Genomic DNA, 16,912 nt, shown 5'->3' on the forward strand with positions numbered 1-16,912 from the left:
AGAAGAAAAGTAAGAAAGAGAATGAAAAAAAATGGATAAAGTGAGAGAAAGTTTTCATTTTTGAAAGAGACTATTTTTTATGGACACACCAAAATATAACAAAAAATGGACTATTTTTCGTGGGTGGACGAGTCGTATGATATTAGTATTTGTGTCAAATAATAGTATGATCCAGAAAAATCAACCATATTAATTGTAACTCCGTCAACACGCCCTGTTATCATTTTAGACAATTCAAATTTAAGAGTTTTTCTAATTATTACCAAGTCAACACGCCCTATTACCTTATCATGTTTGTATGAAGCATTTATATATATACATGTATTTTGGTGGCAAAATACACTTTCCAGAATCTGTTAAACCATGGAATCCTCCTCTCAAATTTTGGGCTTGTTCAAAATCTTAACGCAGTCCATCAAAATTGCTCTCAGAAATGCAATACTGATAGCATCACTCACCACACTCTCTATTCTGCTCACATCGATCATATTCTTGCTATACAGTTTTTCCAGACAAACCGTCTCCAATCACATGACAAATATCATCATCAACAACTCCTCCACCTCCTTCATCCTCATCCTAAAAATCATAATCTACGCCGTGCTTAGTTTCGCAATGACATTCACTTTCATGCTCTCTTTAATCGCACTATTCTACACTCTCGGCTTCGCAACGGTGACAGCAACGGCAGCGTCCTACACCGACGGCCGCGAGTTATCATTTTCAGATCTATTTTCCAGCGTCAAAACAAAGTGGAGAAGTCCGTTCCGGTTCCGGTTCAGGAAAAGCAAAAAACCGGTAAATCCGATTCATTATTTAATGTTGGCCGCGGTGGGAGTGGGAATCCCCGTTGTGGTTTTAAATCCGAATCCCGTGACGATTACTATTGTGAGCGGTGTCGGGGGCTTGGTTTTCGTTGTCTTTCTCTACGCCTCGGTGGCTACAGGGGTTGCCTCCGTTGTTCGGGTTTTGGAAGACGGGTGCGAGGTGGAGGAAGCGGTGGAGATAGCCGATAGACTTGTGGAGGGGCAGAGACTTCAAGGTTTCATGGTGAATTTGTTTTTTAGCATTCTGGGTTTGATTGGTTTGGTGAGTTCGTGGATGATTTTGGGAGATCTAGGGAGCCTGACCACCAATTTGACGGTGTATACGCTGTTTTTCTTCAACTGTGGTTCGGTTACGACCATCTTTGGGAATGTGGCGTATACGGTATACTATTTTCGGTGCAAAGAGTATCACGACTTAAAGATACCACAATTTGGGAACTTAAGTTACACTGCACTAGTTACTGATATTCCTTAGTTTGGATGCTATTACATATTTTTGTATAAAATAATGTACCTCTGTTTTTATCTTTTTGTTTAATGTGGGTGAAGATGATTCTTGTTGTATTGTATAGATATTAGTGGGTATTTTGATCATGGATACCTTAGCATGAATATAAATCATCAAGTTAAACTCATTGAAAGCTACGATGATGCACCTGGAGCATTATTTTAAACAATTTTATAATGAAGTTGAATGATCCATTCTGTTCAATAAAAACAATAAAATATGAGGACATGTAATTAATGCATTGACAGTCATACTCATATTGGATATGTCAATTCAGTGTATAAAAGAAAGCGACAATTTTGACTTTGTCAAAGAGACGGGCGTGTATAGGTTTATCTACCGACAATTTTGACTTTGTCAAAGAGGCATGTATAGCTCTAACAATTTTACAATTTATTACTTTAAATGTCTTATTTTAATTTTATTATTTTTCACAAATAAAGTTAACCCTCCCCAAACTCAATAATTTATACTCCCCCAGTTTCGTGAAAATAAGACCATCCCAACCATACACTAAATCTTATTTTTAATGTAAAAAACTTCTCTAACTACGTATTATATCCAAACCCATTTTTGAGTTTTTTCATTAGATAGCACCAAATTTATGGTAAACATAAAAAATGGATAGCTACCGCATAAAGTTTGAAATATTGTATTTTAGTCCTTATTATTTAATTATGTAAATATTGCAAGACAGTCTTATTCTAAGCCTTTTGTGTTCCAACTAAAAGTTGCAGTAGACTTAATAAAGAAGACATTAATAGCAACTACGCAGTGCTATTGCCGCAGTGCCGTCGGCGTGGTGAGAATCGTGCTTGCCGTTGTGCTCTTGCCAACACCAGGGTCGTGCTCGATAGCAACAGCACCGCCGTGCCGAAGAGCAAACTGACGTGGCGCCATCTTATTCACCAACGGAAATTCCGTTGGAATTTTTTTTAAAATAAAAAATAATCCCAAAAAAATTTTAAAAAAAAATTGGATTCTTATTGCTGTTTTTTTTCAAAAAAAAATTATAATTTTTAATCCCAAAGTTATCTATAATACACACATTCATCCGTCATTTTTCACATCAAATTATATGTTACTCATACTTCTCTGCTATTTTTGAATTGCTCTACATCTTCCTTTCTCACTCAAACAATCTCTAAATTCAAATATGGATCCAAACAAGATCATTGTGGAAGCGGAGTGCGAAGAACAAGAATACTATCAACAATATTGTACCGCCTATGAAGCCTATGTCACCGCTGCCTCCGCCCCACGCCCCCACCTCCTTGACCAACGAGATCAAATCGACACTACATCCCTTGTGACCGGGAGGGAGCCCAAGAAAGCCTCGTGAGCGACTATTTTTCCGACGAGCCACAGTTTCCAGCAGATTACTTCTGGCGTCCTTTCCGCATGTCAAAACGCTTGTTTGTGCGTATTGTCAACACATTGTCCGCCCTTATTGAATACTTCCAACACGTACAGATGCAACCAGTCAGCAAAGTCTCTCGGCGTTGCAGAAGTGTACTTGTGCCATCCGACAACTTGCTATATCCGACCAGTATTTGCATGTGGGGGAGTCAAACTGGAATCCTATGCCTCAAAAATTTTTGCGCCGGCGTTTGTTCTGCTTTCAGTGAGGAATTCTTTCGGGCACCCACCATCGAGAATAGTCAACGGTTGCTTCAACTTCACGAAATAGTCCACGAATTTACCGGTATGCTTGGCAGCATTGACTACATGCATAGAGGTGGAAGAATTGCCCGAATGCTTGGAGGGGGTAACACTTAAGCGGCTACAAAGGCGGCGGCCCAATGCTCACCCTTGGAGCGGTCGCCGACTACCGCCTATGGATTTGAACGACTACCGGCCAGATCCAACAACGACTTGAACGTGCTCTATTCTTCACCCCTCTTCGATGATTTTTTGAATGGTGTAGCAACGGCACCGTCAACAGCCATCCATACCACATGGGGTACTATCTCAGCGATGGTATCTAACAAAGGTGGCTGACTTTCATGAAGACGTTCAACATGCCGCCAAAACCCGAAACGGGTTCTTTATGCGGCTGCTCGGAAAGACGTCGAAAGAGATTTTGGGGTCCTTCAAGCCCGATTCAACATTGTGAAGACCCTGTCTTGGCTGTGGTACACAAAGAATATTGCCGACATCATGTATACGTGTATTATCTTGCACAACATGATTATAGTGGACGAAGGACCGAGGGCGGCTAATGTTTTCGACAAGGATGAAGCCGGAAGCTCAACCGCAAGGTCTCCCGCACGCCGAGGTGTGCATAAGACGGTGCGCAAGAGGAAAGGAAGAAGATTGACAATGTGCGATACATATGCCCACATTGAGCTACAAGAATACCTAATCAAACACATTTTGGCGAAATTCGGCCACCAATAGTGGGTTTTTTTAATTTTAGGAATTTAATTATGTAACTTTTTATTTTTCTAGGATTTTAATTATGTAATTTTTGATTTTTTAGTCATTTATAATCATATTTCAGGTATTTTTAATGCATTTTAATATTATGGAAAATTTTTTAGTAATTGAAGTATTTAAATTGAATAATTGAATGGTGGGACTCTTGAGCATGCTTTTGCGGAAGAACATGGATGTGGGTGTTGTGCTCTTGTAAACGAGTAGAGAGTAAAAAATGAATAAAAGTGGATGTAGACCCACATCCATACTCCTGGCAAGAGCATGGATATGGATACTCTAAGGGGCTTCTTGGTATGATAGAATGGAATGACATTCCTACCTCCATTCCGTTCCTTTACTTTGTAAATTTTTTTCTTAGGAATCACTAGACCTGCCCAAGGTTTACCGAACCGGCGGTTAAAATCAAAACCGTAACCAACGGTTACGGTTTCGAACTGAAACCGTAAGAATTTACCCAAACAGAAACCGTCGATTTTTGAACCATGGTTCGGTTCAGGTTCAAAATTTTTCGAACTGAAACCGTGCAGGAACCGCCGTTCCAGGCAGTTCTAAACCGGAACCGCGAAAAACCACCGGAAAACCGTGAAACAAGCCGGAACCACAAAAAACCGACGATTCAGAACCGTGAAAAACCGCCGGTTTGGAACCGAAACCGAAATCGGCGGTTCCGAATCGTAACCGTCGGTTCCTGAATTGTGGGCACCTCTAGGAATCACCATTCCATTTGGAATGCCCATTCCATGCCACATAGTAATAGCCATTCCATTCCATTTTCCTTTCTTTTTATTTTAGATTTTAAGAAAATTATATAATATTATTTTATATTATATTTAAATTTAATATCATTACAATTTTATAATAAAATTAAAAATTAAAAAAAATTTAATAATTGAAAAATCCACACACACACACTACACACACTATACATACTACACACTTCACACACTACACACACTATACATACTACACACTTCACACACTACACACATTTCACACACTACCCCCACTACACCCACTACCCCCACTACACACACTTCACACACTACACACACTACACATGTTTCACACACTACACACATTCCATACACTACACACACTTCACACACTACACACATATTTCACACACTACACACATTTCACACACTACACACATTTCACACATTACACACACTACACGCACTTCACACGCTACACACACTACACGCACTTCACACACTACACACATTTCACACATTTCAAACACTACACCTACTACTGTGTGAAGTGTGTGAAATGTGTGCAGTGTGTGTAGTGTGTGAAATGTATGTAGTGTGTGAAGTGTGTGAAATGCGTGTAGTGTGTGAAGTGTGTGAAATGTGTAGTGTGTGAAATGTGTGTAGTGTGTGTAACGTGTGAAGTGTGTGTAGTGTGTGAAATGTCTGTAGTGTGTGAAATGTGTGTAGCACTTTTTTTGTAGAATCAACATATTAATTATTCATATTTCATTTCATTCCATTTCTATATTAATTTATAGTTATCAACATAGGAATTGAATCAATCAAGAAATAACAATTTCATTCCTTTTGCATTCCTTGTGCTTACCAAGCACAAGAATGGAATGAAATTGTCATTCCATTCCCACCTTCATTTCATTCTCATCTCTATTTCATTCCTTCCTTATTCCATTCCATAATATCAAGAAGCCCCTAATTATTTTAATAGCTAGGCTTATTTTGAAATGTGTCTGAATAGTGTTTAAATTTTATATTAGTATTTTTTTAAATGTTAAAAGTAGTATATTTAATGTATAAATATATTAATAAAAAATTTTACTATATTATTATTGAATTTATATAAATTTTTGATATAATATTATGGGAGTAATATGTAATTTCAATAACTACGAAGATATAATTAAAAATGTACAAAAAAAATATGTGGATGTGTAATAATTTTTTGTTTTGAGTTTGATGCAAATGATTGGAGTAGAATTACTTTTTGGTACGACCCATACTCAAAAATTTGGAATTGAGTTTGGTGAAAATGGTCGGGGATGGTCTAAGAACTCTTTTCTAATATGGTTGTTTCCCAAAAATAAAAACACTTCATTTTAGAAAAGTTCTTTAACTTTATAATGTGGAATCTATTTTTCACTAACACACTTTTTCTTTCTATTTTTCTCTTACTTTATTAATTTTGCATTAAAATTCATTTTTTTCAAAAGTTCCTACTTTTAGGAAACAAAAGGAGTAAATTTTATGATTCACATTTCATTAACTTTTTCTACCTATTTATATTTACATTTCTTTAAATATTTGTCAAGTCAAAGTAGCATATTTAATCATGAATTTACAACTAGTATTTATCGCGTTTAATTTATTACGTGTCCTATAATTGTATGAGCTTATTGCTACTAAAAACTTGATCAAAACATTTATTGGGGACAATATCAACTGCGACATAGTTGAGACACAATTCTAGAAAGTAATTTTCGTACGTTGATCATGCTACCTAGGATGTCGTCATTATTAGGCTGTGAAAAACCGACCCATATTGATAGGGGTCTATGCGAGACATCATTTTGGTCTTTCGGAACGCGACATCATTTTGCCGGGGATCTATGCGAATTGGAACAAAATTCTAAACGAGATCTTAGAAATATATGTACAATATATTAGTACTTCATTCATTCCACTCTACAAATACTAATCTTTTAGTACTTTATTATCTCTACACTCAATTCACAATACGATACTCTCTTTTTCCCATAAAAATATGTGTACTTTTCATTTCCGTCCTTGCCACAAAAATGTGCATTCCATTTTTGGAAAGATATATCAATTTAATAATGTAAGTCTCACAATCCACTAACATTACTTTAACTATCACTTTTCTCATCTCTCTTACTTTACTACTTTTGGACGGATGTAGTAATTTTAAAGAAACTTGAGAAAGAAATATTCTTCATAGATGTGTTTGATTTCTGATTATTTGTTGGAATGTATGACGTTTTCATTTTTCATTGGAACAACCATGGAAAGAATGTTGAAAAATCACAACTTCAATCACTCCCTTTCTCTTTTGCTTTTCTCAAGTGAATGTTAAGAGTGAAATTTTGAGCAATTGCATTGGCTACAATCTTTATTGAATATCAATTTTAAGTTCAAACATTTTTGTGATATCAAAGAATGAATTCAAAATTAAAGACTCCAATTACCCTCTCACCCCTGAATTTTTACTTTCATTGTATTTGCATTGCTTATTAATTTGTGAATTTCTTTCAAAATCATTTTAATGGATGTATTGTGTGAATTAATTATCATTATGTGCATTGCCTATTAATTTGTAAATTTCTGATCAAAATTTTCTTTCTTATGCTCATTCAACCATTGCATCATAGTTACGGCGATGACTCAAACTACAAACATTTCAACAATATTTACTTAACCACAGGTAGACATGAAATTAATTAGGCATTCCTATAAGTATCCTAACTATTTTATCGATGGAAATGAAATGTGAATATGTTTATCATACCGTATTTTGTTTTTAACGTACCTATTTGAAATAGCATTTTCATTTATTATATAAAATCGAATTCGGATCCTTGTAGGGCCGCAAACCCTTCTTGGATTAGTGTACATCTATGGTAGACCGTGTGCCATCTTATGGATTGGCCGGTCTAGTGACTTGGTTTGTGTCCACATTCCAAATCATGTATGAGTAGATATGGTAGACTTCTATGGGAAATTGCATGGGCAGGCGTGATTTTGAACGATGGAATATTTTGGTGCCTCGGGCCTTTCTAAAGCTAAAACTCCGATGGTTACTTGACAATAGCATGATAAATATAATATTTTTGATAACTGTGTTTTCGGCATAAATTCACTGAGTATTTTATAGTACTCAGCCCTGCATATGTTTTCCCTATGTGCAGGTTGAGCGGCGACGAGTTGGGTGGTGTTGAGCTAAATTTGAAGTCTTGTTGGTTTTTATTTGAACTTCGAGTGCCGTCGGGTCTTCATACATCTCTTTCACTTGAACGCTTCCGTTGAGATAATACTCCCTCTGTCCCATAGTAGATGTCACACTTTCCTTTTTAGTTTGTCCCACAAAAGATGTCACAATTCCTCTTCGGAAAAAGTTTCTTCTCACATCAATTATAAAATTATATTTTCTCTCACCACTTAACACACAAAATAACATCTCCTAAAATCTCTTGGCATCTTCCGAGTAAGACATCTATTATGGGACGGAGGGAGTACTATTTTCCACAATTGTGTGTTGCTCATATTTTATGTTCAATATTTGTTTGATTTGATGTTCAATGACTACCAAGAAACACATAATCACAAGTTAAGTATAAGTAATTAAGAAAGATGCCCTTAATCTTTAAGCATATGCAGAACAGAAGTAAAAATTTCAGAAACTGTAATTCAAAAAAGCAGGCTACAACCTTCTTTAAAACACACTCAAACAAATAAGGTAACACAAAAACATAAGCCCACAAGAATAAAAAAGGTAAACATTGAGCTCTTTTTTCAATCCACGGCCTCAATGTAGCCATCTTTGATCATATATCTACCGCAGCCGTAGAAACAAATGAAAAAGTTGCATAATGCATAGTAAAATCCTTCCCATTCATGATGACTATATGCACGATAAAAGTCGCAGTGTTTTGTAGTGAGAAGTTGAAAGGTGAGAGGGTGTGGATGGGTTTCTGCATTCACGTGATATTCCTGTCCCAATTTGATGTTCCTATGCCAGCCGGATGTAGTTTTTAAGCATCTCGGATGGATGGATATATCGCAACTGTGGCAGTGATACATCCAACTCTTGGGATTCATTTTATCTTCACATTGATCGCAATAGAATTCACCGGGATGGTTTAGAGTTGCGTCGTGCGTCAGAAGCAGGGGATGGTTTAGAGTTGCGTCGTGCGTCAGAAGCAGTGGGTGGTGCTTGTCCCATCTACGGCTAGTGGTTGATGCTGGCAGCACCGCGCATTCAAAGTGCACGATGAAATCACAGCTGCCGCATTCGTAGATAACGCTATTATCATCATGTATGAAGCCTTCACATGCATCACAATAGATTAAACCTTGTCTCATATCCGTATCTTCTTTGGAAAGAAAGTTGAGGGGGTGTGGAGGGTGAGCTGTGTGATATATGGTGTCCGGCATTAAAGCGCAGTTTATATCTACTTTGAACTCCTCACATTTTGTACATCCATAAAATAGACTATTAGTATATTTACTACAGACTTTGCAAAATGACAGCTCCTATGGTTTAAGTTTGTCACCGTATTGAAGGACAAGACTGCTGTGACATTCTCATGTTTGTGGAAGAGAGGAATAGAGGAAAGCTGAGTTGGAAAGTGGAAGCATGCCAAGTGAAGATAGTACTTGCATGATCTCATGCTGCATCTCATGTAGTAGTAGTAGTTATCTTTACTACCACTACTCGAAGAAGAAGATGATGCAAGGATGATGATGATGTTTGTTTCAGAGGTATTGGAGTATTGCACCCATTACATATTAACTCCGATTTTCTACAAGAGTAGTCTTCCTCATCATCATCATAATCACTATTTTCTTCTTTTTGTTCTTGAAATGATGATGATGATGAGACTAATGTGAGTTTGTGATGGTAGAACTCATAATCAACATCATCTTGATGATCAAGGATGATTGAATGTGTGTATGCTTCAACTCCTTGTCTAATTAGAAAAACTCCAAATAGGTCCTCACCCACAGCCACATCATTTATTGGAAACTCCATAATCCCTTTCTCTCTACATGCAATGCAACAAAACACACATTTCAAATTTTTGTGATGTAACATAAAAATATAAGATTTACATAATGAAGAAAGACATATGGGTGGTTTAGTCATATACCTAGTGGTGTGTGGCGATTTGGTGAAGGCACAGGTGAGATGGACAGCATATCTGCAAAGCTCACAATGATATATCCAATATTTGGATATTGGAATATTTTCTGCACACCTCACAACGGTAGTTATATATGAGATATTGAAGCGGGACATGGAAAAAGAGAGAGTGAGGGAGTGATGGTGGTCTTCACTATGAACGATGTGAGGCAAGGAAGCACATCTCTCATGGATCAAATACTGACATGCCGGTGCGGTGCATGTGTAGGAACTCCCTTTGACGTGTGTGGTGCTGCAAGCATCGCACTTGAAGGTGCAAAACCTCCTAAGCAACTTCAATTCATGGTTGGGGTGACTCGGATGATGTATGATGCTGCACACGTCATCTTCGGCTCCATAAATCATGTCGCTTCCCTGTGAGCATCTGACATGCACCGTAAACGTGCATTCTGCGCTCGTACATCTGTAGGAGATGCGTTCTAAATAGCATTGGCAGATAGAACAACAGCTTTGCCAATGCAAATGGGTATATTGTTGAGTAAGTGTGTGCTGAGGGTGCATTGCGCGTGTGATCTTCCTCGGCGCCTCTGCACACTCTTGATGCAGTAGGACCTCTTGCCTGCACCTCTGGATACACCTAAAACCTTTATCTGCTGTTCTAAATTTCCCATAACAACCATCACAACTATGTAAACTATGAATCACCACCAGAGAAAGTGGATGCTGGTGGCTCCAATGATTAAGCATCTTTCTCTCCTCCTCTTCTATCTCATTTTTCTACTTTTCCACTCATGTTTTTTTTGTGTGTGTGTGTTCTCTTTGTTACTTCTTGTGTTTGCATATGAAAACTTATATACACTATTTTTTACTATCTTTTCAATACTGAATTACACAAAACTTCTAATCTCAGCAATGTATATATCAAAGTAGCAACTCTTCTTTTTTCTTTTTCTTTCTCTTTTGTCTTTTGCTTTTCCGATGTAATTATATTTTCTAACTTCTAATTTAACTTCGTATGATTACTATTGTCTATAGATATAATACTAATATGGGTGATGATCAATTGCATTTTATGGGGGGAGTAATGACAGTAACTAAATGGAAGATGCAATGGGAATCTTATGGGGAGACTATGGTTGTGGAGGGAGAGCTGATTATGTATGTGAAGGATGCTCTTGCAATTTATGAAGAGGAGCTTGGCAATTCCAGGAATTTTTTCTGTGGTGTTGATTCAAAGGTTGGGGAGAGGCTAGATCATGGCAAGGTAACTGGAATTGAATTGAAGCAATACATTGTTGCATTTTCAGATTACAGGACTTATTCACAAGCAAAGGAATTCAAGTAAACTGAACTAGCAAATGCTAGACAAAATGGCCCATCGAGGGAGTTGGCTGCCATTTTGAGTGTGATAAGGAATTCGAAGGGGTTTTCAGGTAGATTTCCTAAGCCAATGGTGAAGATAAAGTTAGTATTATTTTGTTTTGGGAGTTGTTGAGAGAAACCGGTATGTTGGGAGTTTTGAGGAGAAAAGTTGTCTGTCAAGGCTCTCATGCTTGGGATTTGGAGTAAGGACTTCAAGTGATTGTATCTAAGGCTCTTCCTTCTTCAACAAAGGAGACTATGACAGTTTGTTATGCTCTAAACGCAGCACTTGATGAAGAGATATCAGCTGATTCAAAAGTCTCTGTAATGGGTGAAGTGGTTGAAAAGTATCAGGGTACATATAAGATTACAAAAGGGCTTCTTTACAAGTATGGTCCAGGGAGGGTGCCCGATACAACCATCACTATGGTTGGGTTTGCTAGAATAAGAGTTGGTGCAGCATATTACAGTACAAGGCCTCTAATTGAGCTTATGACATTCAACTTCACAATGCAGGACACTGATCGCCTTGGTTATTCTGCTGCAAAATCAAATTATATGTCATCTGGCAAATATTTCGTAGGCCAAATGGTGCTGCTGCTGGTAAGAATAAGAACGAGAACTTGGCTCCGTGATTCCTTGAGGACAAGGAATCTTAAGGGGGATGGATGGTTACGATCACAAATTGAAGAAGAGAAACGCCACATAAGAGTGGGCTGGGATTGAGTGCCACGTCAGTTAATAAGGGAGGACAGCTGGAGATCTAACTATCTAACAAACATGAGGGAGAAAGAGGGACTTATGAGCTGGATATAAAAAGGAGAGAGGAGCAGCATATCCTCATTAATGAAAATTGTGTCATTCAAGAATCCCATTTCTACAAGAGTTTGTTTTTATCTTAATAAAAACACAAAGTAACTAATTTAACTTAAAAAATAAATAAATTCTTCTGTGATACTGTCACACTGGCCTAGAATATCATTACTTGGATCAAGAATGCATATTTGGAAGACAAAAGGAGCAGTAGTTAGGATTTCAGCTCCGCGCTCCACTTGAGGCAAATCAGAGAGCTCCATTCCGACAGAGACCGTTCAAGATTATGGATGAAGTTACCTTGAAATAGAGGCATTCTAATTTAGAACTTGTGCGAATGTGCGAGAAACTTTTAATCGGATAAAACCCGGATTCAGAAATTACTCCCCCCGTCCCAACTAAGATGACGCCTTTCCTTTTTAGTTTGTCCCAACCAAGATGACACATTTCTATTTTTGATAACTTTCTCTCTACGATTAATACACACAACCACTTTTTTTTTCCTTTTCTATTAAATATTTTATCTCTCCATTTAATAACATTAACCAACAACTCCTACCTGTGCCGGCTAAGAAATGTGTCATCTTGGCCGAGACGGATGGAATAATTCAGTTACAATATGTACGCTTTTCTCTCTGAGTAGGTATTTCTCACTAAAACTTATAAGCTCAACTATCCTAAATCTCTTAAGACATCAGATCTTATAAGGACCAAGAGCTTATACGTTCTCTAAAAAAGGTTAGCCAATCATCCCCTATGAGGTCAAATATGCATTTCACATTGACCGATTGTCAATAATAGTAAAATAAGGTAAATTATTGTTGCTGGATTTTGTTTATATCAGAGAAATATAAGTACCTTGCTGTTATGCTTCCTGCATTATGCTCCTTTATATCAAATCCGGCTTAAAGACAACATGCTGAAAAAAGTAAATAACAGAATCAAGTTTAATTCAACCTTGGAAGCATGGGTATCATGATATACACCAGAAGACTACCAAAATTTTAAGAACCAATTAGTGACTTGGGAGATAGGTTGTATCACCTTAATTTGTGTCCGATTGTAAGTGTAGGTGATATGAACTAATCCATCACTGGCTTGAATAACAGCAGGATAAGAGAATTCCATTCCTTCAGTCTCCTCTAATGTAGCAACGTCGTGCCATGAGTCACCGTCATCAGAAGAAACAGCAACTTTGAGTACAGCACGAGATATCGTATTATATGCCAGTACAAGGCGGCCATCACTCAGCTTCACTCCATCAATTCCTATCCATTGTCACTGATATAATCTCAGCAGGAGATTATTTAGAAAGAAGCATGATGGTTTATAAACACTCTACTTAGTAAACAACCTGAATTTGGATTTGGCAGTTGAGTTGGCTGTGCATAATCCCATGTGTGACCACCATCACGGGACTCTGATATGCAAATTTTGTTTATTCCATCGAAGGATCTCATGAGAGCACGCAGGTTCCCTTTCGCAGTCTTGTAAGGAACAGGCTGAATCACAGAAAGTGTTTTGCTCTGAATGTATATCGGTCCATACTTTCTCCATGACCTGCCCAAGTCTGGAGTTATCTGTTTTACAGATTGAGAAGATGCATTAGCAACCATCACAAGATTTATTTGAAAACAAGAGATGACATGGATTAGTACCTCCATCCATGAGCCCCACGAATTCCAGCTCTCGACAGAAGATCCACAGAGCAAGTCCCCATTCTCGAGCAGGATTGGCTGCAAATAAACATTAATTTCGTTACAACACAGCTTGATTAAAACATACTACACCAGTAGATGTGGATACAGCAAATTTGTCTATGCCTTATTTTTAATCGGGCCTAGTATGCCAGGAGGGAGCTGTTCTCTCATTGACCAAGTAACCCCACCATCGTTAGATCTCTTCATGCATCCACTCCATCTAAATAGTCAGGTGATACATTTTCAGATACAGGAATATGATCACATGTTGTAAAAATGAGAACTAGTAACAACTAACATGTTAATTGTTAATTGACTAACACTTCCATCTCACATTGCATTATTGTTGAAGAGAATTAGAATATATGGGAAGGAAATGTAGTCTCAAACAATGCTACTCTTAAATACTTACTTCTGAACCTCTTGACCAATTTTATAGAATAACAGCAACTGACTGGAAGGGTCCTTAAACAGCACTGGATTCCACATAGGGACATTAAATTGCTCATCAACAGCAAGAGGAGAGTGCCAACAACCATCCTAACATTAAACTTGTGTTAAATTAGGAATTAGATACACCAAAATCTTGATTGTTTTGCAGAAGTTCTCACTAATCACTATAAATTTGAGTTGATCAAAAGGATATTGTCACCTTGTAAGTCTGTGTCCAAATTTTCACATCAGGAGCTCCTTCTGCTGAACCACCAAAATAAGCAACCATAAAATGACCTTTATCGACCTACAAAAACACCATACATAAATTATGCTGTTTCTATCACATAGCGACTAGGAAATAATTTGTTTCTGAGAAACACCTCTACAATCGTGGAAGCATGGCAACTGTTGAAGGGGACTGAGTTAGCAGGAAACGTGAACTCCACAAACAGTGGGAGCCAAAGGAACGTATCATTCTTCATCTGCAAAAATTGTGTGGTGTTTTCGTTTCAATTGACATCTTAGGATTCTTAGCGCAAAGGACCAAGGAAGAGATAAATCATTCATTATTTTGCCATAGTACTTTATAATGAAAACAGTTATTCAAATGCTGCAATATACAACACTCGTTCTTTCTTCGAAAAAAAGATTAATACTCCTACGTAACTACGAAGATTTATACTCCTATACACTTGAAAAAATCACAACTACGTCAACACAACCAATCAACCACATCCAAAAAACTAGCTATAGCACTTCAGTAAATACTCTCAATAACACAAGACTCGAACTATGAAAATCGAAAGCAGCAACTTCAACAAATTATAACTGCAACCATTTTAAAACTTTATCAAACATCAAGACAAAACAACTAACAAAAATATTAGTCAAAGTTCAAAACAACACTCAACTACAAATCAAAATAAAACAAGAAAGTTTATAACTAAAACTTAAATTGCTATGTTTTCAACAACAAAGGCAACTGACTGAAAACTTCTAAGTAAGAAAAAACTAGAAATATATTAAAAACTTGCACCAAGATACACTAAAAGTTACCGAACTATGGCAAATACAACAGATTGGGCACACACTCAAACACAAAGTGCTTTATATTTATTACTACAAGAAACAAAAGGAGAACTTTTCAGTACCTTCTCTACGGGAAATAAATCAGGCTGTGTCCTTTGAATTTCAGTGATACCTTTAAGCCAAAGAGTGATTCCCGGCAAATAAAATGAACAGAAAACAAAAGGGAATACCAACACTAACCTTAAGCGGGAGTAGCAAAAATCTTGAAACTATCTCCCCCTTTTATTAGAAAAAGGCAAACTTACTGAATTCTGCTATGAACACTAATATTAAACATAAATGCCAGAATAATCAATTACCAATAATAGTCAGTTGAAGCTAATCCATTTATTCATCTTCAAATTACGAAATCAGATTAATAAATGAAATGAAAATACCTACTGTACACAAAGTCAGAAAGAAAAACTATACTGAAACGACAGATGATTTTTTTAATTTTTAGGGGCAATGAGTATTCTTCTCTCCTTCCAAAATATTTGTCAAATACTCCCTTTCTTCCACAAATATAGTCCTACTTTAACTTGTTACTGAATTTTAAGAAATTGTTTGACTTATTAAATGGGGTGTGTAATGAAATATGGGTCTCACATTGTTTTTTTATACTTTTAATGTTGGTTATTCAATGTGGTGAAGATGGGTATATTTAACGTTTTTTCTTCCACTTTGTTTGTATAATTAATGTTTTAACAATTGAATTCAATGCATTAAATTTTTTTTCAGCACTAATAATAAAAAAAAGGGCAATGAAAATGATTCACACTCACACAAATTTCGGCCCATTCATTTCAAAATAAGGCGCCTGCCAATATATACTTTACATTTGGGATTTTCTAGGGAGGGAAATCCCTAAACCCACAACATTTAGGAGGAAAATTAATGCAAACTATCGGAGGGAACATGGTTTTCAGTACAACATACTTACACACAATTTAGGAGGGAAATTCAAAGTACCACGGCCTACAAAAGGAGTAACTACACCAACAAAAATCAGATATTTTAGAAAATTTTCCATTAGAAAAATTTCATCACTGGGCTATGGAGCCTGCTCCCGGAGTATCACGCTTGTTAGGAGGCATCACCAAAAATGTGATAGCTCAAAGTCTGCTAAAATCGAGCACTTCAGGTAAGGTACCATATGGATGTATTGAAAAGGCAACCAAGGAGTATGGAGTCAGCAGGAAGATAGCACAGAATCTGGGCAGAAGCAAAACTCTAAATTGAGAGTGGATTGTCTGTCAATATAAGAGATCGTGTTAGAGACATTAAGCACAAAGATAAAATTCAACTTGATGTTACCAAGGTAAGAGATCTTTAGGTCCTTGAAAGAACTACCATCCGTAAGATGGCTTCCAAGCTTGATTTAAGCAAGAGTATACTAGGCAGGATGGTGAAAGAAAATCATCTCAGGCCACACACAAGACAAGTGCAGTGAAGCCTATTCTTACTGTCTCAAACAAGATAGCAAGAATGAGATGGGGTCTTAGCCATGTTCAACCACTCATAGTCAATGGTAAGCTAAAGTATACCACAATGCACAATGTAGTGCACATACATGAAAAATGATTTTATATGACTAAGAGTTCGGATAGATATTACCAACTGCCAGATGAGGATGTGCCATATAGATCATGTAAGTCAAAGCAGTTCATCAGAGCATCTCCAAGGGAAAGAGTAAGTGGAGAGGTAAAGAGAAATAACTACCATATTTACCTCTTCTTGATAAAATTTCATGCTCCAATGGAAAAGGTATTTCGGGAGGTATTATACCTTGTTTCATTTTGAGAAGGTATCTTTACCTCTTCTTGGAAGAAAAGGTAAAAATTAGTTATTTTTGTTTTTCTTCTTAATTTACCTTCTTCTCTTGGAAT

General features: G+C 37.0%; 1 protein-coding gene across 6 annotated transcripts; it reads right to left on the reverse strand.

The window, feature by feature from the left end:
* Positions 1-8,166: 8,166 nt before the first annotated feature.
* Positions 8,167-15,417, reverse strand: LOC125190474. 6 transcript variants are annotated; one of them, XM_048087794.1, is made up of 13 exons: positions 15,344-15,405; positions 15,225-15,263; positions 15,107-15,156; positions 14,336-14,437; positions 14,173-14,259; positions 13,933-14,060; positions 13,644-13,740; positions 13,479-13,556; positions 13,175-13,400; positions 12,865-13,088; positions 12,679-12,739; positions 9,653-12,120; positions 9,124-9,547 (listed from the first exon to the last, which is right to left on the reverse strand). In XM_048087794.1, the coding sequence occupies exons 4-11, from the start codon at positions 14,435-14,437 to the stop codon at positions 12,710-12,712; spliced, it is 972 nt and encodes a 323-aa protein (XP_047943751.1). In that variant the 5' UTR covers positions 15,107-15,156; positions 15,225-15,263; positions 15,344-15,405; the 3' UTR covers positions 9,124-9,547; positions 9,653-12,120; positions 12,679-12,709. The 6 variants fall into 6 exon arrangements, with proteins under 6 accessions (XP_047943749.1, XP_047943751.1, XP_047943752.1 ...); XM_048087795.1 differs by lacking the exon at positions 15,225-15,263 and having other exon boundaries at positions 15,344-15,417; XM_048087797.1 differs by lacking the exon at positions 15,107-15,156 and having other exon boundaries at positions 15,344-15,360.
* Positions 15,418-16,912: the final 1,495 nt, after the last annotated feature.

Source organism: Salvia hispanica, chromosome 5 (assembly GCF_023119035.1).
Source record: "Salvia hispanica cultivar TCC Black 2014 chromosome 5, UniMelb_Shisp_WGS_1.0, whole genome shotgun sequence".
In the NCBI taxonomy this organism is placed as follows: Eukaryota; Viridiplantae; Streptophyta; class Magnoliopsida; order Lamiales; family Lamiaceae; genus Salvia; species Salvia hispanica.